Source organism: Musca domestica, unplaced genomic scaffold (assembly GCF_030504385.1).
Source record: "Musca domestica strain aabys unplaced genomic scaffold, Musca_domestica.polishedcontigs.V.1.1 6, whole genome shotgun sequence".
Lineage (NCBI taxonomy): Eukaryota > Metazoa > Arthropoda > Insecta > Diptera > Muscidae > Musca > Musca domestica.
Window position 1 is genome coordinate 22783548 of NW_026712363.1, and position 26935 is coordinate 22810482.

A 26935-nucleotide genomic window follows, 5' to 3' on the forward strand; every position below is an offset into this window, starting at 1 on the left:
CGGGGTTATGAGAAAACGTGAATATCAAGTTCAATATAATTCTGTGGAAAAATGAAGCAAACATCATAAAAATACCGAATATAGGGCGGTGGCGTTTAATGAGAGCTATACCAAAACTTTGGTCTACACTGGCAAATTTTCTGGTATAGGAAATAGTACACATTATCAACTCCATATTTGAAATAATTCCGGTGGAGCTAAATTCAGGAGGTTACGTCATATGGTGTTTATGGCAAGACGTGGATCTGTAAAAGCAATTTGCTGTCAGTGGAGTTGGTATCTATTACGAACTCCAAATACTAAATTTAATACAATTCGGGTGAAAAAAATTGACGCAAATAATCAAAATACCGAATATCGGGTGTACAGTTATATGGGACTATACCTGAACTTGGATCTTGGATGTTTCCTACATATACGGAACACAAACTGCTAATTTACAGAAAATTATCTTCAAACATATGATTAAAATCTGATGACCCACTTTTAATTCCGAAAATTCTACTCACCTAAAATTTATTTTTACAAAATTATATCAACCTATTTCATTTCGTGACTTCAACAGACATACAAATGGACGGACATGACTCTTAATCTCATTCTGATCAAGAATATATATACATTGTAGCGTATTATATAATGTAATTTTCTTATGATATTGTTATAGAATTTCAGTTGAAAATTTAACGTTGGACCACATTTGATGAGTGTTTTCTGGATTTTTAAAAAGCCAAAAAGCTAACGTTGGGCGCCGTTCATTAAAAGTTTTCAAATTTTCTGAATTGTGGCAAAATATTGAAGGGGCGCCCATAGCATTTTTAAACACCTAATAAATTAATGATATCGTTATGGAATGTCCGTTGGGCGCCATTCGATCAATTTTAATACTATTTATTTAATATATATTGAGAGAAGTTTTTAGAAGTGAATTGTCAAATTAGGAAAACAATTTGAAAAAATCGTTATTCTTTTAAATATTTCAAAATTCCTAAAAGGATAAAATGATTTTGAATCACAGTGCATTGTAGGATTGATTGCTAATAATTCTTATTATAATATATTGAGCAATTTTAAAAGAATAATTCACATTCGCCATAATTTAATTTTGTTTTAATAAAATAAATTGCTTAGTTTTTTTTGTAAATTTTTGATTATAGGTGTCCTCCACAAATTTAAACAATTTACATAAATAAATAATTTAAAAAATAAATTTTATGGGAATTAACTTCTACAAGACTGTCGAGTATTTTGGAGAGGGCGGAGGTGAAGAAGCGCATTCCTCTCTTTTTTCCTCAATAAAAATAAATATTTTTTATGAAATTTTGGCTTCCAAGATACTAACTAAAGACATTTAATTTCAAACTGTGATATGAAGTAATGTTGCCATTTTTTGGGGATATTGGACGAAAATGGCAATTCTTTAAGGATTTCCTTATACAAAATATTCGTATATTTGAAAGGTCCTCCATATACCGAAAATTTCTAAAAATGCCTTAGATCGAAAACAAACGTTTTTAGTTATTCCCATATTTTATATTTTTTAATGCTATAAATACTAATTGATATTATGTTGGCAACTCTGTAAGGAGGTCAATATTCCTTTTCGCCACAAGCTAATTGAATACTTATACATTATTAAAACTAATTGGTTTCTGGTAACAAAACACAAAAATTCCATAAAACCGAAGTGATTGCCTAAGAAATATTTCAAAAGTTGCAAAAAATTTCTTGGCAACACCTCATGGCGCTAAACTAAAGCCAAAGCAAAAGTATTTTGCCAAAAGTCAGACGGAAAGTCAATAGGAAAGAAAAACACACACACATCAAACAAACAATCAACAGGCCATCAGCCGATCAACTCACCCCGCAGCAAAATGAACACCCACTATCGCCTGCAAGACTTTATGGTCTATCCAAATATTGCTTTCAATTTGGCCATGGTTCAACCGTTTCGTTTGAGTGGCACACTTGAGGAGCATCAAACGGCTAACAGGTGCCGTGGCTTTATGAAATCTATGCTCATCAAACTGTGGTTCGTATTCGGAGCTGTGAATTTGATTTATCAAAATGTTGGCATGTTGGCGTATTTGTTGCTACCGCAACTCAGTGAAATTTTCGATGATGTTGAAATGGTGGCAAAAATATCTGAAACCGGCGGCATATTGGGTCTGACAATGGTGGCCGTGTGCAAGATGTTCGTTTTGTTTTGGCACGGTCGGCGCATTTCGATTTTGCTGCAAGAATTGGAGGAGATTTTTCCCGATGAGAAGGAACAATTTGGTGAGTTTTTTTCTGAAAGATTTTATAAGTGGAAATTTTGATGAGGCCGAAAGAAGATCCTTAAAAGTTTACTTTTGGTGTTAGATGTCATGCAACCGGAATTCTGTCTATAGGCGAATATAAAGGGGACTTATTTTTGTAGAAGACCCATTTAAAAGGACTTGGTCACAGAAGACCTTTAAAATATCTTCTGTCCGAAAAAGACCTTAAAAACTCTTTGGGTTTCTCGTCATAAAAGGTTTAAAAGCGAACGTCTGGCAAAAGCAGCCGTTTTAAAGGCCTTCCAGCGATGTTAAAGGTCTTCAGTCCATAAAAAAGCTTCTGGCCAAAGAAAAAATCTCTTTGACCTATGAAAGACCTTTTAATACCCCTCAATCTGCCGTCTTCTGGCCATTGAAGACCTTTTAAAGACTTTCTGAACATAGAAGACCATTAGAGTGGTGGTTGTCTTCGCCTAAGTTGTCTTATGTGCATGGAAGTCCCTTAAAAAGATTTCTGTCCGCAAAAGGTCCAAAAGAGATCAGCTGATGCGTTTTGAAAATTTCAATTGCCCTCAGGAGTTTCTAAAGACTTCTAAAAACTATTCGATCCATGCAGAGCTCTCCTACAGAGAGAAAAATCTTCTCTCTGTAATTTTAACCATAAGGACCTTTGAAAGATCTTTTGACCCATAAAAAGTCCTTTGGCATTAGAAGATCTTTAGAAGGGCTTCTGTCTATAGTAAACCTGTAAAAGCTCTTCGTACCTGAAGACCATTAAGTGGTCATCTCTTCATGGTGTCTTCCATCAAATAAAATTATTATTAAGGGCCTTTTATCCGTTGAAGACCTTAAAAAGTTCTTTGGTCCACAGAAGAAAAATATATTCTGAAACCCTTTGGAGGCCTTCTTTCCACACACGAATTTTCAAGGCTTTTTGGTCTACACAAAAAACCTTAGAAGACTCTTCAAAAGTCTTTAGTCCAAAAAGTCAATTAAATGGTTTCCGCCGTTAAGACAACCCTAAAGCTTCTTCTGTTTCTAGAAGACATTACCAAGATTTTCGGTTCATGTAGATTTTTAGAAGCTCTTTGGTCTACGAAAGATATTTAAAGGGGTTTCCCTTCATGGACGACCATTTAAAGCTTTTCTGTCCATGAAAACTTTCTAAAGCTTTTTGATTCCAGGAAAGCTCTACCGTCCATTGAATGTATTTTTGTCCATGTAACGCTACAGAAAAGTAAAAATTTAAGACCTTCTTTACTCTGATCGTAGAAAGCTCTTAAAATGGCTCTTGACCATAGAAGGCTCTTAGAAGGTATTTTGTCTATAGACGAAAGGGTTTTACGCCGGGAAGACTTTTAAAAGCCTTTTTGTTCTATTAAAGATATTTAAAGGTTTTTCCGTTCATGGGTAACCATTAAAAGCTCTTCTGTCCATGAAAGTCCCCTAAAAGCTTTGCGATTTGAGGAACGCACTTCCGTTCATTTTTTTTCCATTTTTCGCTTCATGTAACGCTCTACAGAAGATCATTAAAAAGAAAACTAATCATTAAAGTCCTGTTAAAATTTTTGGGTTATAGAAAGATCTTAGGGCTCCTCTTGACCACAGAAGGCCTTTAGAAGGTATTTTGTCCATAGGCGAACTGGTTAAGTGGATTTCTGTTCACAGAAAAAATTTTATGGGTTCTTCTATCTTAAGACCTTCAAAGCTTTCGGTATTGGAAGAGCTTTGCAAATTTTTAATCTGGTCATATGAGCTTTTTAAAATGTCTTCTCATTATAAAAGCTCTTCTGACCTTTATTTTACAGACGACTTGTTAAAGCCCTTTCTTAGAAGACTCAACAAATGTCTTCAGTTCATAAAAGTTATGTTTATGATTCTTTGTCGTTAGAAGAACTTTAAAGCTTCATCCGTTGTAAGACAGCATTCCAAATTCCTTCGGCCTTTAAAATACTTTAAAAAAGCTCTGTGGTCTATTAAAGATTTAAATGATTTTGTCCTTAGGAGGACCCTACAACGTCTCTTGTTTTGGAAGACGTTTCAAAGATCTTCGACCCATGAAAGCTCTATTGTATATAAAAGTTCTTTAAAAAAATCTTTTCGGACCTTTGAAAACTCTTTAATCCATATACGATTTTGAAAAGTTTTTCAGTGTATGGAGTATCTTTAAAAGCTTTTCTGACCGTGGATAATCTGCTTTTCTGACTACAGATTACTACTGACTACTTTTCCATAGAAGCAAAAGTCTTCTGACTAAAAAAGACTCCTTAAAGGACTTCTGGCAGGGCCTCAAAAATATTTAGTTATAGAGGTCGCTTAAAAGCTGTTTTGTCCCTAAAAAACCTTAAAATCTTCAGTCTGTAGAAGACATTTAAATGGTTCTCTGTAGTTCGAAGAACCTTAAAGCGTTTTATTTCTTTGTAAGGCCTTTACAAGCTCTCCGATACAAGGAGACGTTTAAAAGCTTTTCAGGCCATAGAAGACCTTTGAAGAAGATTCTTAGTCCACAGAGGATCCCCGCCAGAGGTTTCAAGACGATCTATGAAGGATCTTTACAAAGATCATAGAAGATCATTGAGGAAGACTCTCTGTCCACAGATGAATCTTGCCAGCGCTTTTGTGTTTTCAAGACGTTGATGATCTTTTAAAGCTCTTCGACCCATAAAGCCGTTTGAAAACTCTTCTGTGCATTAAAGACCTGTATAAAGTCGCCCAAGACCCTTGAAAGGGTTGTTGGCCATCGAAGAAATGAAAAGCTCTCCTTTTACTAAAATTTCTTGAAAAACTCATGGGTCCATAAAATGCATTTTGCCTATAAAATTCCTGAAAAGGATTTCTAATCTTACCAAGAACTTTTGCATTTTTTTTTGGCCATTGAAGACTCGTAAAAGCTCTTCTGTTTATAAAAGGCTTCGAAGAGATCATCGTTCCACAGTAGGCCTATATAATATATTTTACCTATAAAATTAATTTTCTTTACCGGCTAAATATTTTCCGATGGACTTAAGCGCTTTTAAACGACCTTGTTAAGTCTTCTGTCCATCGTTAATATTTAAAAGCTGTTCTGTGCGATAGAATAAGAAAAAAGAAAAGAAAAAATGTAAAGGACATTCTATCTTTGTAATTTATTTAAAAGCTCTTTGGTCCATAGAAAACTTCTAAAGCTCTTCAATGTACGGAAATCTTTCAAAAAGTCTTATGTTTATTAGAAGGCAGACGGTTAATATTTTCTGTTTACCCATAATTGGGGTTATGCTCATAGATGACGTTTAAAAGCTCATCCGTTAATGGCCGACATTTAAAATGTAAGATTTATAAAAGCTTTTCAGCTCATAGACTACCACTAAAGACTATTTGGTTCATGTTTTTGAGTTTTCTGTCTTTAGAAGAAATTTGAAGGGCGCTCTGTTATTGGAAGTTCTTTAAAAGCTCTATGGTCCATGGAAAACCAATAAAAGCTCTTCGATGCACGAAAGTCTTTCAAAAAGTCTTATAATTCTTAGAAGATAGAAGACCAAAATTTTCTACTTACCCTTAATTGGTTCGATGTTTAACATTTAAAAGCTTCTCGGTTCATGGCCGAGCTTTAAAATGTTTTTGGTCCATGTAGGACTTATAAAAGCTTTTCAGATCATATACTACCTGTAAAGACAATTTGTTTCATGTTTAAATTGTTTTGGATCCCTCGACCCCTCTTTAAAACTCTCAGGTCCATAAAATACTTTCAAAAGCTTTAAAGGGTGTAATTCCAGTTAATACGATTAAGCGAACTTCTATCCATGGAAGGTATCTAAAGGTTCATATAAAAGGTTTTCGGCTTATGGAAGACTTGTAAAAAGTATTCAGTTCATATAGGGACTTTAAAAAGTCTTAGGCGCATGACATACCTTTAAAAGCTCGTTGGTCCCTAGTGTCATTGCATACAATACAATTAATAAATACAATTAAGCGAATTTATTTCTATAGAAGGCCTCTAAAGGATAATATAATAGCTTTTGGACTCATACATACCTTTAAAAGCACGTTGGTCCATAGAAAAACCTTCTAAGCTTTAAAAGTTCTTGAGCCCATTCTCTCTATGAAAGACATTTAAAAGCCCTTCTCTCTAATTACCATTAATAAATATTTGTTTTTACTCCCCGTTTCAGCCCACCCAACGCTCTATCGCGTTCGCCACTTTGCCCAGACCTCTGAACGTTTGATGGGACGTACAACGAAATTTTTCATCTTTGCCTTTTGCTTTTACAACTCCCTCCCCATTGCGGAACTCCTCTATGAACTTCTGCTGCCTGACCAAGAGATTAAATATCGCTATCAATCGAACACCTGGTATCCGTGGCAGACGAAGGATAACGCCAGGACATGGTTGAATTTCATTGCTTCGTATGTGTGCCAAGTGCAATCGTCGTTGACTGGCGTTGGCTTTATAATGGCCGGCGAGTTTATGCTGTGTTTTTTCATAACCCAAATGCAGATGCATTTCGACTATTTGACCAATGCCTTGAGGCATTTGGATGCAGCATCGGTGAGGGCAAATGAAAAATTGAAATATTTAATTATTTATCATACGAAACTATTAAGGTAAGCAAGTGATGCCGTAGCGGAAGGGTATTGCGAATGTTGTACCTGTTGTTGTTGTTTGTTTTCTAGGTACTCCAAGGAAATTAATGAAATTTTCAATATTTCATTTCTGGTGAATTTCATAACTTCATCGATAGCCATTTGCATGATGGCCTGTTCGATGGTCATGTTGAGCATGGCCCATACCTTTAAGTATTCGGTGGGGTTGTTGTCATTTTTGGTTTTTACATTTTTCATTTGCTATAACGGTGGAGAATTTACAGATGCGGTAAGTTGGAATGTTGTTTTCTGGTGGGGAAGAGTTTTGCGACATAAGCTCAGGTGCTTGGAAGGATATTTCATTTAAAGTGGGGAACGTATGAAGGACAGAAATGAAATGTCTCCAGTTCTTTTATAAAACTATCATTCAGGGGCTCTCTGAATTGAGGGATTTTCCATTAAGGGCGACCATACAATTTGGTTATTAAATCCAACTCTGAAACGATTTTCAACAAATTTGACGGAGGCTTTTGCACCTCTGTATAGTGCATGATATGACTTCGATAAGAACTATATTAAACCTGTAAGGAAAAGTCAAAAGTCGGGCGGGGCCGACTATATGATACCCTACACCACAATGCATATTTAGTAGAGTTCCCGTAACAAAAGAATTTATTTGAAGTAGGTCATACCACTATCAGCATTTGGCCTTAGAACAGTTATAGTTTGGATTCAGAGGGAATTAATATTCAGGGTGAGATAAAAAAACTACAACCAAATATTTCGCATATGAAGGATTTAATCAAATCGGATGAAACATATATATGGTAGTTTTAGCTATATCTGAACCGATTTTTACGAAATTTGATATACTTGCTTCTAGACTGAATTCGACCGGATGTGCCAAATTTCAGGTCATTTGGACTGTTACTGGCCATTTGGTACACAATTTACCCAAAATCGGTTGAAGACATGTATGGGAGCTATATTTAAATTTGAACCGGTTCTCACCAATTTCAATAGGGTTCATTCTTGGGCCAAACAAATAATGTTTTGAAAATTTCATCTCAATTGGAAAATAAATGCGACCTGCATTTTGTTCATAAAAATACATGGAGGACAGACAGACGTACATCGACTCGGAAAGTCTCGCTTCCTTCTCCATGCTACAAACAAATGCACAAAGACATAATACCCCTACCACTATGTGGTGTAGGCTATAAACATCATTTAGGGGCTGTCGGAAATATGGGATTTTCCATTAAAGGGCGACCATTAATTGGAAAAAATTAGGGTCATCTATAATTATTTTAATAAAGACATCCCAAGGTCAAAGACGACAATTAAAAAAGAAGATATGGTTTGTTCCATAAAATGCCAATTAAGGCTTACCAAATGTCTTTACCTGACAAATTTGGGGAATTTAGTTCAATTTCGGCCCATAATTTATACTTGCTCACCCTAAGCTCCTTTGTTCCTTGACGAAGAAGCCAGCCAATGACTTAAGCCAGTCAAAAAAGCGTTTTATATATTCTCACCTTTCCTGATCCTTTGATACGAATATATTAATAGTCTTCCATATGCCTGCCTTTAGTGTCCTTTGAAATAGGACCTCTCTTTTTTCACCGAGTAATGTCGCAAAAATCTTCCCCCAAAAACTCTTTCGAATATAATTTAATAGCTCCGATTAATTTTTTATAGAGCGATGCAATAATGCCCTCGGCCTTCTACAACAACTGGTATGAAGGAGACGCATCCTATCGTCGCATGATTCTCTTTTTCATTTTACGTTCCTGCGAACCGAATGTCTTGACAGCTTATAAATTTACCACCGTTTCAATGCCCACATTTATGGCCGTATGTTTGGAATGCAGCCAATTTGAATATTTATTTTGCTATTATTCTTTTTTTTTTGCAGATTTTGAAAGTTTCCTATCAGTTGTTTACATTTCTCCAGGCCATGGATTGAGATTAAGGCGATTATAAAAATATTAAATAAAAATTCATAATTTCAATATCATATTTATAAAATCAAAAGAGTATTGTGATTACTTTACTGATTATTTTACTTTATTACACTGTGCAACAAAATTTCATATTTTCCACAATTAAAGGAAACCACTCAGTAGTTGTGAAAGTAGAGCTAAATTATCAGACATTTGCATCGGCGTTTTGAAAGTAATCATTGCAAAGTAATCAAAATAGAGGGGCAAGTTCAATTTTTTTCGAAATTTTCGAATTTTTATTTTTAAAATTCTTATATTTTAGGTATATAGTGTCTTCGGTAATATTACGGACAACAATACGAGAATCCTTTTCATTTAAAATTTCAACCCCAAATGTTCAGTAACAAAATGACATTTTTGCCCCTTAAAAAAATGCTTGAAAACTCCTTCTGAATGAGACCTTAAAAAGTCAAAATATTCTTAAAAAATATTGATCATAAAATTCTAGTATAGGTCTCCGAATACACACTAATTCTAAATATCACCGAAACGCCAGAATTTCGGAAATAAGCGTAAAATTCTAAGTCGATTTAGCGATGACCGTCTGTCTATCTGTGTGTCTGTCTGTCTGTCTATCTGTCCGTCTGTCTGTTTGAATCACGCTATCTTTCGAACAAATTGAGATAGAAGGTTAAAATTTTGCACACATGTTTATTTTGCCAGTAGGCAGGTTAAGTTCGTAAATGGGCTATGTAGGTCCATGTTTTCATATGGCTCCCATATAACGGTACCTCACGATATTCGGTATTTTGATGATTTTAGTGACATTATTCATCGGCTTTTTTTTTCAAATTTGGTATTTTTAGCTTAAGACAGAAAATTGTCTGAGCAGGTCCACGTCTTCGTATAGCCTCCATATAACGGCATCTCCCTATATTCGATATTTTGATGATTTTAGCGTCATTATTCACCGGAGTATTTTCAAATGACGTATTTAGAGTTCGTAATGGGAACTACAGTCTGTGACAATAATTCAATTGTCAATGCAGGTCCAGGTCTTAGTATAGGCCCGATATATCAGTACCTCTCTATATTCGGCATTTTGACGACTTTAGATACAATACTCACCGAAATTGTTTGCGATGTCATATTTGAAGTTCGTAATGGATGCTACGGCCTGTGACAGAAAATTATCTATGCAAGTCCAGGTCTTTGTATAGCTCCGATATAACGGTTCTCCCTATTTCGATGACTTTAGCTACATTATACACCGCTTATTTCAAGTTTCGAATTTGAATATGGTAATGGCTTATGACAAACAATGTCTATGTATATCCACGTCGTACAGACCCCAATATAACGGATATATTCGGTATTTTTAAAATTTTAACAGAATTTTTAGCAGAGTATATTTTTGGAAAATTTCCAAATTCTTTCCAAATGGTGGGGGGTATTTAAAGTTTGGCGCGGCCGAACTTAGTGCTTTTTTTTAGTTGTTAGTACTCAAAAATCACAATTTGTTTGGTTTGACAAAATTTCATCTCTATGCATTTATCTTATACAAAATTTGGTACCATTTAGTACTTTTCGTACAAATATAGAACGCATTTCCAAACCACCACCAAATCTCAACCATATATACCATCAGTAATCAAATAATAATATCAAATTTCAGAATTTTATTTTCATCCCTTCGCCCAATACGAAATGTAATACTATTTAGTACTTCTCGTACAATAATGGTACACATTTCCACCATATTTAAATTCCAAATACAAACAGAGCCCCATCACACCACACAATTTTAAATTAAGTACTTTTCGTACACCTATAGGACACATTTCCGAATCACCACCAAATCTCAATCAGAGATACCATCAGTAATCTAAATATGAAATTTCAAAATTGTATCTCTATCCCTTTAACCAATACCAATATAGTACACTATTCCTTTAACCAATTAAGTACCATTTGGTGCTTTTCGTAAAATAAAAGTACACATTTCCAAACCACCTTCATATGTCAATTCCAAATACCAAGAGAGACCTCAATATGCAATTTGAGAATTCCAACTCTATTCCTTCACCCAATTCCAAATTTAGTACCATTTAGTACTTTTCGTAGAAATATAGGACACATTTCCACCATCGGTAATACCAAATTGAGTACTATTCAGTACTTTTCGTACAAATAAAATGTTTACGATTTCAGCCCTATCCCTTCACCTAATACCAAATATTGTACTATTTAGTGCTTTTCGTACAATTGAAGTACACATTTCCCAAACCACATCCAAATTTCAATTCCAGATACTAACAGGGACCTCAATATCAAATTTGAGGAGCCCAAGCCCAATCCCTTCACCCAATACCAAATTTAGTAACACTTAGTACTTTTTTTTTACAGATATAGGACGCATTCCCGAAGCTACCTCTATATCTCAATTCCAGATATCAACAGAGACCTCAATATTAAATTTCAGATTATCAGCGCTATTCGTTCACCCAATACCAAATTTGGTACCATTTAGTACTTTTCGTACAAATAAAGGGCGCATTTCCAAACCACCCCCACATCTTATATAAAGATACCATCAGTAAGCTAAATACCAAATTTCAGGATTTCAGCTCTATTTCTTCATCCAATATCAAATATGGTACCATTTAGTTTCGATTTTGTACTATACGTACGTACAATTGTATTACACATTTTCGAAACCACCTACATATATCCAGGCTACATATGAGCAGCGTCCTTAATACCTAAATTCAGATTTTAATCACTATCTGTTCACCCAACACAAAATTCTACGAAATATAGTACTATTTAGTACTCTTGTACACACGTGAAGATGAAGAGATGGTTTTGATGAAGAGATGGTTTTGGAAATGTGTACCAAAACCATCTCTTCATCACAAGCCAACTACCAACAGGGGTCCCAATACAAAATTTCAAAATTCCAGCTTCATCCGATTTTGTGTTAAAAGTTCTTTGAAGAGAATTCTCCACTTTTGTCCCTGATTTCTTTTTATGGAGTCCTTAAAAAATCTTCACTTTGTTTGGTCAAAAGTCCTTGAAAAAAATTCCAATTTTTGACCGAGTAATTTAAAAAAAAATTACTTAAAATTAAACGTTTTTGAAAATGTTTTTTTTTTTTGGATTTATCTTCAGTAAGTCTTGGAAAATCTGCTGTTTATTTGTCCGAAATTTGGATGGGAAATATCAAAAAATTTCCTTAATGAAATAGAAGTTCTTAAAAAGGAACAAAATTTCGGTTAACAAATCTGAATTTTTATATAAATGGAAAGTATTTGAAAAATTGTGCCAAGAAGTCCTTAGAACAAATTTTGTACAAAATCAACGATTTCGACAGAGTTCTAGAAAATCCTAAAATTTTTTGTAAACTACCGACTATAAAAAAAAAAAAACAAAGAGTTCAATAAAAAAGTTCTGTACCAAATAAACTTTTAAATCTATATAAGTTGTTAAATTTATATGCTGATTCAATTTTTGACATCTTTATAAAAAACCTTAATATTTTATTTGGCAAAATCTATTTCTTATAGATTCGTACCAAAAGATATGAGCGACGATATGTGAATTCCTTAGGGAAAGAACTTTAACTAAATTCCAAATCTCGTCTGGAAAATGAATTTCCAATCAAACTTGTCATTTGTTTTCCATATAATTGGCAAAATTGTGGCCTCTTTTTTTCTGAGATGAATTAACAGTTTCTAGTTCACTATTGACGTCTGCAATGAAATCAGCATTTTGTGAGCCACTTAAATTTGGATTTTTCCAATTTCTTTTCAGAGACATGTAGATAGCCATGTTATCGATTGTCAAAATGAAAGTAAAATGCCAAATGGAATTCTGGGAAATAAATCTTATCGTGAAATTTTTGTATTAAAGTAGCAAATTTTTTTTTGGGAAAACTTATCGAAAAAAAAAAAAAAACACAAACCAAAAGTAAATTGAATAAATTTCTAGAAACCAATCAAGGCATAAATTTTCCAATACCAAGGCATTTGATTATGATATTTGATATTTGAGGAAAGATATATTTTCAAAGTGCCATGTTTCAATCGTGGCCAATTTTATAATTACAGCATTGGCTGTCAAATTACAGGACATACATTTTATGGATAATTAATTTATTTTGTGAATAATAAATATAATGTAAATGCGATTTCAAAAATTTTAAATTTCTTCAACGAATGAGTCTGAGCTTTGGTATAAACATTGCCAAGTTTAGCGCAAAATATTTGACCTACAAATTTATTGACCTTTGAAGGCTGTTCTACTTAGCTTGGCAAATCCGCTGCACATCAAGCATTTTGCAAACAGGCCTACGTTTTGGTAGGAATTATTAAAAGGAGAAGTACGTAAATTTTTGTGTATTATGTTGCCATATTATTTGGCTCAAATAAAAAGTCAATTGAAAAAATTATTAACTCAAAATTGATCACAACAATGTTCGATTATTTAGATATATTTTGATCATAACAGAATGATTATTTAAATTTTTGACCCTCTATGGAGTAGGTTCCAAAGGAATGGACCAGTACAGGGTTGCCCATTTTTCGATTGTTATGCGACTTGTGTGCGGTGGAGCGCCGTCTTGTTGAAACCAGAACTGCCTCATACGCTTTCGACGAATAATTGACATCACAAAATTGGTCATCATGTCGCGATAACGCTCCTGATTGATGGTAACAGCATGGCCATTTTCATTTTGGAAGAAAAACGGCCAAACTGTGACTTTTCGTCATGAAGAGGCACTTCTTGAATCTCCTGAGGATTTTCAGTGGCGTAAAAACGGCAATTTTGTTTATTTACGGTGCCATTCAATGTGAAATGGGCTTCATCGGACATGATAATTTTGTTCCAAAATTGCTTGTCGTCTTCGGCCATTTCGATGGCTATTTGGGCGCATTCCAATCGACGAGGCTTGTCCGCAGGCAACATTCTTTGCGTCAATTGAATTTTGTACGGGAACAAATGCAAATCAATGCGTTCCGTTGTAAAGTGGACCGAGGCATGCCCAACTGCTGAGAACGGCGTTTTTGGAATGTTCTTGGGGACCTCTCAACACTGGCTCGTACGGCAGCGATATTCTCGGCCGATCGACTTTTATATGGCCTCTTCGGATTAGAAAGAGCCTTACCAGTCGAAAATTTTTCGTATAAACGCTTAATGGCGCACTTCTCACATTTTTTAATGTTTTAAAAGCACGTTGAGTTTTCACAATTGACTTCTTCTGTTGAATGTAAATTTCAACTATTTCAGAGCGCTCACGTGGCGTGTATTGGTTCATGGTAAAAATCTGCTTTGACTGACGCTTCAAACGCGGTATGTCATTAAGCGATGTGACATCTCTGTCAAAAGTTATGGCGTTGTCAGATGGGTCCGTCGAATATGAGCAACCCTGTAGTAATAGGCAGTATATGTTGTGGTTGGACATTTGCCTTGTTGTAACAACAAAAAACTTTCAAAATAATCTAATATTGTTGTTTCCGAATAGTTAATTAAAATTAATCACCTTATCGTAATTGTCTTCTTATCAATCATAGAAAAGAAGTGTGGCTTAAGTTCTTTTGTAAAAAAACAATTTTTTTCGATGAGTAATCTAAAGTTTTAAATGTATTTTTTATGATTAGAGTTTATAAGAGCACTGTTCCTCTTTCAGTTCGAAGCGACCAAATGTTTCTCTACGTGCGAGAATATGTTTTCTCAGATGTAAAAAGAACAAGAAGGAATCATTTTAAATCATCTAATTAATAATTTTTAATGAATGTTGTGAGAATTTTCAACCTAAATTAGCAGATTTCCTTCTTTATGCGGTGATATCCGAGGTTCGTACTAGAGTGTTATATGCAGTTAGCTCCGTCCCTAGCAAAAAGGGGTCAGTATGCAAAAAAAGAACCCAGAGAGATGAAACCGTCACACGCTATCCGAATGTTGCTCTGCTTTATTTTGTCCCATTCCCGGCGAAGCGCTTGCTTGAGGTAATCGACACTTTGGTGTTTTTTAGTGCCAACCTTGCTCTCCAAAATACTTCAGACACAATAGTCCAACGGATTGGTATCCGGAGATTTTGGTGGCCATTGTGCGCTGGAAATAAAGCGAGGAACCTCATTTTGTAACCATTCTTGGGTGGCGCGTCTGAGTACGATGGTACAGAGTCCTGTTGGAATGTCCAAGGTCTGCGGCCGAAATATTTGCGTGCCCAAGGCCTTAATACACCCACCAGAATATTTTCCCGATAATATTCGGCATTTATTCTGATGCCACGGTCGATTAGTACGAGCGGAGAGCGACCATCGGCTGTTATGGCGGCCCACGTCATCACCATGGCCGGCGCTTGAGTTCCGGTAGCCAACCGAAGGTGCACATTTTCACCTGACCTCTTTGGCAAGTAAACACGATCATTTTGTTTGTTTACAAACTGCTGGACAATGAATATTTTCTCATCGGAGAAAACCAAATTCTTCAATTCACCACTTTCGGCCAAGAAAAGCTACTCTTTAGTTCTTTTGAGTCTGTTTTCTTTCTGTTGCGGTGTAAGTTTTTGTACTTTTGGGAATTTCAACGGCTTTACCCCCTGCTCATTTTTCAGCATTTATCGAATGGAATTTTACGATATGTTCAGCTCACGAGCCATCTTTCGGCCACTGCGACGCGGGTTTCGATCAAGTCGCTTCTTTACTTTTCGAATCATATCTGGTGATGTTGGTGTTTTCTTCCGTCAACTTCCTTGACGTCGGGCAGTGTCACGGTAACGAGCGATGGTACGAGATACAAAAGATTTATTCACATTTAAATGCTGGAGTGCTCTAACGATAGCCACTTGTGGTTTTCCAGCTCGTTACCGTGATACTGGTAGCGTAGCTAGACGTCAAGGAAGTGGACGGAATAATGATGTTGTTGTATCAGCAGAAATGGTTCGAAAAGTAAAGAAGCGACATGGTCGAAACCCTCGAGAGCTGAACATATCGCAATACTCCATTCGGCAAATATTGAAAAATGAGCTTGGGGTAAAGCCATTGAAATTCCAAAAAGTGAAAGAACCATTCTTTCTCTTTCAGAACATATATTTTTTGGAAATTTCGACCTTTTTGGGAAAGGTACCAGAAGGAGTGGACCGATATATTCCATTTTAACACTAAATCTTGCGTTTATAAAAATATTGGGATGTGTGAAATTTTGAGACAATCGGATTCTTACATCACATTTTATAAGATTTGCAATTATTCAAAATTTCGACCCTTTGTGGGGAAGGTACTTATTGGAGTGGACCTATATTGTCCATGGAAAGTAAAAGACCGCTGTAATACTTGTGGTATATTGAGGAAAAGCTTCTCAACCTTTTTCTTGTCTTTAAAATATATCTATAATCTTGTTATGACAACTACAAGCCCCTTTGATAATTTTTGAATCTGGGTTCTCAAACAAATATTTCATAGCCTAGAAAAGGGAATGACCAAATTATTATATCCGCCATTTTATGAATAAGATTTTACTAAAATTTAAATTCTGTTAACATTTTAAAAATACCGAATATAGCCGTTATATTGGGGTCTATACGACGTGGACCTACATAGGTCTTGTCTGTCATAAGCCATTACCATATTCAAATTTGAAACTTGAAATAAACGGTGAAAAATGTAGCTAAAATCATAAAAATACCGTATTTCGGGAGGTACCGTTATATCGAAGCTGTGCGAAGACCAGGACATAGACAATCTTCTGTCACAGGCTAAAGCATCCATTACGAACGTCAAATACGATATCTCAAACAAACTCGTCAAAATACTGAATATAGGGAGGTATTGATATATGGGACCTATTCGAAGACCTGGACCTGCATAGACAATTTTCTGTCACAGACTGTAGTTCCCATTACGAACTCTAAATACGTAATTTAAAACAATTCCAGTGAAAATTGACGTTAAAATCATCAAAATACCGAATTTTGGGAGGTACCTTTATATGAAGGCTATACGAAGATGTGGACCTGCACAGACAATTTTCTGTCTTTGGCTGTAGTATCCATTTCGAACTTCAAATATCAAATTTGTAACAATTCCGGTGAACAATGACGCTAAAATCATCAAAATACCGAATATGAGGAGGTACCGTTATATGGGGGCTCTACCAAAACGTGGACCTACATGGTCCATTTTCAATACCAAAAGTCCTGCAGACATAACATACATTTGAGTAAAATGTTATCAATCTACTTCAATTCGTTCGGAAGCTACAGTGATTTCCAAAGACGGACAGACGGACGGACATCGATAATTCGACATAGAATTTTACTTTGTGGGGTCTAAAATGTATATTTCGAGGTGTTACAAACGGAATGACAAACTTAATATACCCTCCATACTATGGTGGCGGGTATTATAAATAGAACAAGAAAGAATCATTTTAAATCAAGTTATTATTCGATCCTTGATTCCAAATTCTATAAATAACAACTTTGATTTCCTAAAGACTTATTATGCGCTAACTTATTAGTTAAAAAGAAAAATAAAAAAGTAATGTTAAAAACTTTATTTTAAGCCAGAAAACACCTGAGCTAAAGACATTCCCACGAATCGACTGCCTTATCTTCGGTGTTCCTTAGCCTATTGAGCTTCCAGACATTTGACAAAACTTATCTAATTTTCTTGGAAATCATACAAATCTCAATTACTGTTTGATAATGTTATAGTTTTCGAAGAAATCCAGATATATTTAGCAGTTGCCATTGTTGTTAGTTTTCGTTTCTTAATTGAAACTAAAACAACAAAAAATGGGCCTATTTTGTAAACACAGGTGAAAAAGGTGATAAGAGTCTCGTGTTTTGTTTACCAACAGAAGTTGACGAATCTAAATGAAAAAATTATGTGTTGCTGAGGCACACGAGTTGATGTAATTAGTAATTTTGACATCAATGTTCCTGAACCTGCAAGAATCTATTAGTTTTGTAATTTTTTTTTCCAATGTCATAAAGAGAAAATCGGTTATCGTAGTTTTATAACAAAAAAAAAAAAAGTCAGCTAAGTTCGGCCGGGCCAAACTTTAATACCTTCCACCATTTGGAAGGAACTTGAACATTTAAAAAAAAAAAAAAAAATCCGAAAACTACCACATAAGTGAAAACCGTTAATGGGGATTATACGAAGACGTGAACCTGCATACAAATTTTTTTTGTCATAAGCTGTAGACCCATTAAGATCTTCCAATACGACATTTGAAACGATTCCGGTGAATAATGTTGCTGCAATCATGAAAATATCGAATATCGGGAGGAACCGTTATATAGGGGCTATATGAAGACGAGGCCCTGCATACACATTTTTTTCATAGGCTGTAGTACCCATTACGAACTTCAGATACGAAATTTGAAACAATTTCGGCAAATAATGTCGCTAAAATCATGAAAATACCGAATATCAGGAGGTACCGTTATATGGGGGCTATACGAAAAAGTGGACCGACATGGTACATTTACGAACTTATCCTACTACCTACTGGAACCTATGAATGTATGCAAAATTTTAGCCTTCTATCTCAATTCGTTCGCTAAATCGACTTGGAATTTTATTCTGATACAGAATATTTATACTTTGTAGGGTCTATCATGAATATTTCGAGGAGTTACAAACGGATTGACAAAGCTACTATGGCCTCCATAAAATGGTGAAGGGTATAAAAATCTATTCAATTTGGGCTGATATTACATATATGATGAGCAATAACCGTAAAATCGGATGAAGATGTATATCGAAGATATATGAAAATCTGAACTGATCTCTATAAAATTTGGCAGAGGTATTTTCGAGCAGTATCTGATGTCCGGTATCAAATAGCATTATTGATGAGGGCATATTACGCATGTGAGGGACTTTAACGTGAAATCGAATGAAACATATATATGGCTATATCTGAACAGATTTTCTCCAAATTTGATGTATTTGCATCTAGACTGTATTCGGTTGGATGCACCAAAATTCAGGACTTTTGGACAGATATTGGTCATTTGGTGCTCCACTAACCCGAAATCGATTGAATATATATATATATATATATATATATATATATATATATATATATATATATATATATATATATATATATTTGCATCTAGACTGTATTCGGTTGGATGCACCAAAATTCAGGACTTTTGGACAGATATTGGTCATTTGGTGCTCCACTAACCCGAAATCGATTGAATATATATATATATATATATATATATATATATATATATATATATATATATATATATATATATATATATATATTCAATATATATATATATATATATATATATGTATATATATATATATATATATATATATATATATATATATATATATATATATATATATATATATATATATATATATATATATATATATGGGAGCTTTGTCCTAATCTGAAGTGATCTTGGTAAAATTTGACAGATATATTTCTAGACTGAATATGTTATCTGGTACCAAATATCATTGTAATGGAGTGCATATAGCTATAGATATATGATAGCGCTAGATATATATATAGCGATGTCCGTCCGTCTGTCCGTCTGTGGAAATCACTCCAGTTTCCGAACGAATTGAAGTAGATTGATAAAATTTTACTCAAATGTATGCTATGTCTGCAGGCCTTTTGATAGTGAAAATGGGCCATGTAGGTCCACGTTTTGGTGTAGCTCCCATATAAAGGGAACTTCCCGATATTCCGTATTTTGATGATTTTAGCGAATTTATTCACCGGAATTGTTTCAAATCTGGTTTTTAAAGTTCGTAATGGATACTACAGCCTAAGACGGAAAATTGTTTGTTCAGATTCATGTCGTCGTGTAGACCCTAATATAACAGCTACATTCGGTATTTTCAAGATTTTAACAGAATTTTTAACGGATTTTATGGTTTTTGAGAATTGCCAAATTCGTTCTAAATGGTGGAGGGTATTCAAAGTTCGGCCCGACGAACTTACAGCTTTTTTACTTGTTTTATTTGTATGGTGTACCATGACTTTTGCTGCTCACTGTATATCCTTTTATGTTTTCATACCACATTTACCGCCAGTTGTTTAATTTTTTCCGCACGTCTCAGCATCAAAGATTAGATTATCCATTATTGATCATCCAATCCATTATTAATCATTCAACTTATAGTAGAGAGAGAGGGCATACGTAGTAGAATATCTTTATTCATCAATGATACAATAATAGAAACAGGTCGACAAGTGTAGTGTCGACAAGTGCACTGAAGAGTACAGATTAAACATTTTAATGCATAGCAACTAAATGTGTAAAGTGATGAACAAAATATTGAGCACGACTGTCACATACATAGTGGTTACGATATTTATCATTTGCTCATCAATTATTCCTGGAGCTAATAATAATAATAAAAATGGAATACATAGCTCATATTCTTCTACTACCTGAGTTAGTCAAAATTTTTCGTATGCTTATTTTTTAAGTATTTTCCTAGAAGATAATCAATATTGAAGGGATATTTTATCATCGTCAAGTATGGTTTTTATTAGGGTTGAGTTATGGGCGGTCTCTATTTTTAATCGTTGCGGTGTAATTGGTCGCTGGTATTAAATGCCGTCTTATTTTGATTGGTATTTCTATGTTTTGTTCCATCAATACAATTTCATTCGACTAACGAGTGCACATAATTCTTGTCTGGCTTCATTCGGAAACGTGTTTATTTTCATAGTTCAACATTTTATTTGTAGTTGAATTTGTGGCGTTGCTCAGGTGAAGGTATTATTAAAGAATATTATTAACAATTATCAAAGAATTCTTTGAAATCTTACAAACTGCTGGGTCATAATTTAAAACCAGTAAGGAAAAGTCAAAGGTCGGGCGGAGCCGACTATATGATACCCTACAGCACTATGCATATTTAGTAGAGCTCCCATAACAAAATAATTTATTTTAAGTAGATCATAAAACCTATCAAAATTTGGCCTTAAAGCAGTTATAGTTTGCCTATAGAGTGCATGACATCACTTCGAGAAAGATTATATTAAACAAGTAAAAAAGCTGAAAGTTCGGCCGGGCCAAACTTTGAATATCCTCCACAAGAGGGCTCTCTGTATCTCCAAATTTAGAGTCATCTATATGATTTGCTTGTCTGCTATATTGGCTATATTCGTCAACGAAATCAGCATAAGAAAGACAGAAGTTCACCTTTTGTGTATTTTGGCGTATCTGTAGAAAGTTAGTTTTTTTTCGCACAAAAGTAGTGGTCCATTCTACCTCTATTTCGTGTCCTTTGATTTCTATTTGTGACCTTTATAACGGCTGCAAAATCAAAAACAAGCCCTTCTGAGTCTAACCCTACCCTTATGAAATTTTCATGAGGATCGGACAATAATTGCAATCTGTATATAATAACCCCAACCTGTGTTGGAAGGTGAAAAAATATTACAAAATAAATATACACTTCAATATTCTAAGTCAAATTGAAAAAATCGCATGCGATAAAAAAATATCACAGAATACTACAAAATCTAAATTTACATCATTATCGACATCTCTTTATGCCTTTTTTTTAGATTTTACTATTTTATGCCAAGAGGGCATTCTGAATTGACCAAAATTTGTCAAAATCGGTCTAGCCATTCTTGAGATATTAGCATTCTAGCTAACACCCCCTTCCTTTGTATATATACATTGTATATATTTCGATTTATATATCCGATAAATTTATTATCGGCATCTACGTAACAGTCAGGATTGACCTGTTCGTCTATTTGCACTTTCGCTGGGATTTAAATATTCACGGTTTAATGGAAAATTTGACTTTTATTTAACACAAATGTTATGGTCTATTATTCCCAATAAATGCTACCCGATGATCATTAAAATTGGTAGGCTTCTGCCCAGCCCTAAGCTCTAGCCCCATGCTAACTTCCGCTTCGATTGGTCTATAATTGCGACCTATAGAGCAACTACAAAATCAGGAAATTTTTCAGTTTTTGGTCCGTTTTAACCCCTAATAATCTGCGATCATCTCCGAAAGCAATAGGCTTCTATTCTGACCATAACCCCACCTCCGTATTGAATTTCGTGAGGATCGAGTCATAATTGCGACTTGTAGCGTAATTACAAATTAACATGGACAGACGGACGGACGGACATACATAGCTAGATCGACTCAGCTCGGCGAGATAGGAAGATCCATATATACTTTCCTATGTGGGAGACCAATATTTCGAGGTTTTACATAATTGTTGGCCCAATCAAACTTATAATACCCACAACACAAAGTGTTGTAGGGTATAAATAAATATCGGAGCCGAGTTGCATCAAACGGAAACGTACGCCCTGAAATTCAATCCATTTAATCTGATATTAGCCTTTATTGGAACAATAAACCTGAAATCGGATTAAATCTCTATAAAATTTGGCAATGGTATTTCCGGGCTTTATAAGATATCTGGTACCAAATATCATTGTTGTCGAAGGCATATTACGAATGTGAGGGTTTTAATACATCAAATTTGAAGAAACATGAAAATAAACCTGATATCGGATAAAGATACATATGGGAGCTATATCCTAATCTGAACCGATCTTGATAAAATTTGACAGAGGTATTTCTGGGTTGTATCTGATGCACGGTACCAAATATCATCCTTGTGGAGTTTATATTACGCATATGAGGGACTTTAAATCCCAGGCAGATCATTTGGACTGCTATTGGCCACTTGGTGATACTGGCCGAAATCGGTTGAAGATAAATATTGTTTTGAAAATTTCATCCCAATCGGATAATAAATGCGACCTGCATTTGACCCAGAAAGTGATTCTATGAAGATCCTCAAAAGTAACTATGGGTCTATCTCACTTCCTTCTGGATGTTACAATGTACCACTATGTGGTGCAGGGTATAAAAACATAGGAGGTCAATAACCCCTCATCGTTACGACTATTGTGTATGCTAAAAATAGTTCGAAACTTTTCCGGAGTATTAAAAACAGAAATCGGAGATGCCGTACTTTATAACAATTGGAGCTATAAAGGCACAATGGAAGTACATATAAAATCAGGAGTTGCACAGGGTTGGTTACGATCTTTCTAATTTCAGCTAAGATGGAGATATAAAGATATGCCTGAGAACATTTTTCGATAATGCTGTCGTCATCCAGGCCAGGGCCACAGACCTTGCTCAGCGTAGGCTTAGACAAGCTATGATCCCTACCAGAACAAAGGCAATATCACCAATGTCTTCAATTAGAGTTGGGAACCTTGGTGTTATCGATCACGCAACATATACCAGTAGAAATCGATATGCATGTGATCAGGGCATCAAAAATGTTGAAAGTATAGAGAATGGCGGTGCCAAAAGTGCGTTGAAAATATTTGAAACAAAAAATTCCCAATATGAGTCTCAGAACTTGCTCAAATAAAAAAGGAGAGACATTCGGCATTTGATTTGACAGACGTACGGTAGATGTATGACGATGCTCGTCCCATTTATTTAAGTTCCTAAATATCCTATGAGAATGATAAGGAGTTACCTGAGAGAAAGAGTACTCAAAGTCAACACAAGGGAATCACAGCTAACATCAGGAGTTGCACAGGGTTCAGGTTACGATATTTGAAACATCAGCTATGATGGAGTTCTAAATTTAGATATGCCTGACAATATTTTTCTTGTGGGAAACGTATACGACATTGCTTGTCGTCATCCAGGCCAGGATCACTGAAAATGTCCAGTGTAAGCATAGACAAGCTTTGATCTCTAAGACAAGGCCAATATCATGTCGTCAATTAGAGCACAGAAAAGTGTTGGTGTTATCGATTCCGCAAAATATCCTATTAGAAATCCGTACGCATGTGAGCAGGGCACCCTAATGTTGAAAATATAGAGAATGGGATGTTGAGCGTTACATCTGCATGCCGCACAGTTTCAGTAAATGCTCTTCCCATTTATAAGCAAAATTTTACAGATGCTTTCCGGACAATGGCATTTCAGCAAGTATTTGTTTGGCCATGGGGAATCCTATTCCCCGTTTTGCTTGCATGAAGAGAAACATTGCAGATGAAGAAAAAATACTCTCTTCTCAGGCGGTTGAAAGAAAATTATAGAATCAGAAGAAACTGGAATGTAATATCTAAATTCTGTGAGGTATTATTTCAAATTTCCTGATAATCATTTTTACCCATTATGGGGCACTAAAATGTGACATAGATTTCATTTAAAATTTCTGAATATTGAATTTGCGCCCCAATAAATGGCCAGGGGATTTTTTTTGCTTTGAAACTTAGTCAATTGCTTTGAAGCGCGTCAGTAGGTCTCGTAAAGTTGAGATAATAACATTCACCGAAAATCGTGACGATCATTTATTCTGCTAAGCCTATAATAAAATGAATAAAATATTTTAGACTTTGAGGAACCTGATAAGATATCATTTTTGATAACAGAAGCCAAAATTTTGGGAATATAGAAATAAAAAAAATTTGCTCACCACGTTCGTGGGGGCTTATCTGTAGAAGATAGTGCCTTTATATTCGCAATAATATGGGCTTTCTCCTTATCATAGGCACATACATATGTTTATATCAGATTCCATAGCATTACTCGGCAGATTTCTTATTTTGGTTGTTCCCCCGATGTCTTTGGGCAATTGGACGAGATTGAAATCCAGTGGTATCTAATTGAAGGATTATAACAATTTCCTTAAAATTATATGAAAAAAATATATCGGACATTAAGAACTTTTACCGAGAACTGAGTCATTCATTATCGCGACCACAAGATAATGATAGTAAATGTCTGAATAGAAAATAAAAGCAAAAACAACAAACTTTTCAATTAATCACTTATTGGAGAGGGCTTTGCGCGATACAAAAATACACACGCACACACACTTTCTCGATGATAAGAAATTAGATCCAAAGGCAAGAACTACGCTGAAGAAATGTTTATAAAAACGAAAATCTGAGAATTTTCACAAACAGTTGACTGTTTAGTTTCGAACGTGAGTGTTGTCAGCTGGTCGATATGAGATCGGCAGCATTGTTAGTGGTTTGCCTGCTGTGTGTAAACCTCATACAGGCACGAGTTTTTCCACAATGGTTTGGTCGACTAGATGAAATCCGTGATCGCCATCAGGGCGAAGAGAAACATTATGAGTCCCGCAACGAACAACGTTATCAAGGGGAGCGTAACAGTTCGGAAGAGCATCAGTATCATCATGACTATCAAGGTTATCATGGACACGAACATGGTCACGGGCATGGTCATGGTCACGGACATGGACCACCAGCATGGAACACAACCTGGTCTCCACCCACAAATTCCACACCATCTTGGAACACAACATGGACACCACCTGTAAACAATTCGACCTGGCGTCCACCATCTTGGAATACAACTTGGACACCACCTACCACTAATTCCACACCATCATGGAATAGTACCTGGTCTCCACCCACAAATTCCACACCATCATGGAACACAACCTGGACACCACCTGTAAATAACTCAACCTGGCGTCCACCATCTTGGAATACAACATGGACACCACCTACCACTAATTCCACACCATCTTGGAACAGTACCTGGTCCCCACCATCGTGGAATACTACATGGACTCCACCCACGACCAACTCGACACCTTCGTGGAATACCACCTGGTATCCTCCAGTAACCAACTCGACACCATCTTGGAATACCACTTGGTATCCTCCAGTAACCAATTCCACACCCTCCTGGAACACAACCTGGGCACCACCAGTTACTAATTCTACTTGGCGTCCCCCCTCATGGAATACCACATGGACTCCGCCTACGACAAATTCGACACCATCATGGAATTCTACCTGGACTCCGACTCCATCATGGAATACCACATGGACTCCACCGACGACTAATTCAACACCATCCTGGAATACCACCTGGTATCCCCCAGTTACCAATTCGACACCATCATGGAATACAACCTGGTATCCTCCTGTCACCAATTCGACACCATCGTGGAACACAACCTGGTATCCTCCAATCACCAACTCGACACCTTCGTGGAATACCACCTGGTATCCTCCAGTCACCAACTCGACACCATCGTGGAACACCACCTGGTATCCTCCAGTAACAAATTCCACACCATCGTGGAACACCACCTGGTATCCTCCAGTAACAAATTCCACACCTTCCTGGAACACAACGTGGGCACCACCAGTTACTAATTCTACTTGGCGTCCCCCCTCTTGGAATACCACATGGACACCGCCTACGACAAATTCGACACCATCATGGAATTCGACCTGGACTCCACCTGGCAATAATTCGACGCCATCATGGAATACCACTTGGACACCACCAACAACTAATTCCACACCTTCGTGGAATACCACCGGGATTCCGCCAGTGACAAACTCGACATGGGGCACGCCATCATGGAATACTACCCACACCACGCCCTCGTGGAACAGTACCCACACCACGCCCTCGTGGAATAGTACCCACACCACACCTTCGTGGAACAGTACTCACACCACGCCCTCATGGAATAGTACCCACACCACACCCTCGTGGAATAGTACCCACACCACGCCCTCGTGGAACAGTACCCTCACCTCACCCTCGTGGAACAGTACCTGGACAACACCGTCGTGGAACAACACCTGGAGTACCCCAGCTTGGTCCACACCCACATGGAATAACACCTGGACAACACCCAAATGGAATGGTACTTGGAGTTCCCCAATTTGGACAACACCGTCGTGGAACAACACCTGGAGTACCCCAGCTTGGTCCACACCCACATGGAATAACACCTGGACAACACCCAAATGGAATGGTACTTGGAGTTCCCCAATTTGGACAACACCCTCGTGGAATAGCACCTGGAGTTCGCCAACATGGACAACGCCTAAATGGAATAACACCTGGACCACCACAAGACCCCTGTAAATCTATTGAAAAAATTGTTAAAAAAAATGTATCAAAATTTCTAAAATGCTTCCAAAACACTTCTATATAACCAATAGTAGAAAATTTAACAGTTAACCCTCCAAAAACGCAATATTGTCACATGCAATTTTTCCTTCTCCTCTTTTTTCTCATTACTTTTTGATCTCAAATGTTGTCCTAATACAAATCTGGAATTATCTCAATTTATTCTCAAAATAAAACTTATTGT

General features: G+C 36.0%; 2 protein-coding genes across 4 annotated transcripts; both read left to right on the top strand.

The window, feature by feature from the left end:
* The first annotated feature begins 1723 nt into the window (after positions 1 to 1723).
* On the top strand, positions 1724 to 8832 carry LOC101888245 (putative odorant receptor 69a). Its single transcript, XM_059129188.1, has 5 exons — positions 1724 to 2280; positions 6410 to 6842; positions 6912 to 7110; positions 8523 to 8678; positions 8740 to 8832. Exons 1-5 carry the CDS (start codon positions 1875 to 1877, stop codon positions 8788 to 8790), a joined length of 1245 nt encoding a protein of 414 aa, XP_058985171.1. The 5' UTR covers positions 1724 to 1874; the 3' UTR covers positions 8791 to 8832.
* A 15891-nt stretch (positions 8833 to 24723) lies between these two features.
* On the top strand, positions 24724 to 26722 carry LOC101888416 (mucin-2-like). 3 transcript variants are annotated; one of them, XM_059129179.1, is made up of 2 exons: positions 24724 to 26472; positions 26515 to 26722. In XM_059129179.1, exons 1-2 carry the CDS (start codon positions 24793 to 24795, stop codon positions 26704 to 26706), a joined length of 1872 nt encoding a protein of 623 aa, XP_058985162.1. In that variant the 5' UTR covers positions 24724 to 24792; the 3' UTR covers positions 26707 to 26722. The 3 variants fall into 3 exon arrangements, with proteins under 3 accessions (XP_058985162.1, XP_058985163.1, XP_058985164.1); XM_059129180.1 differs by having other exon boundaries at positions 24724 to 26236; positions 26372 to 26722; XM_059129181.1 differs by having other exon boundaries at positions 24725 to 26337; positions 26503 to 26722.
* The last annotated feature ends 213 nt before the right edge of the window (positions 26723 to 26935 follow it).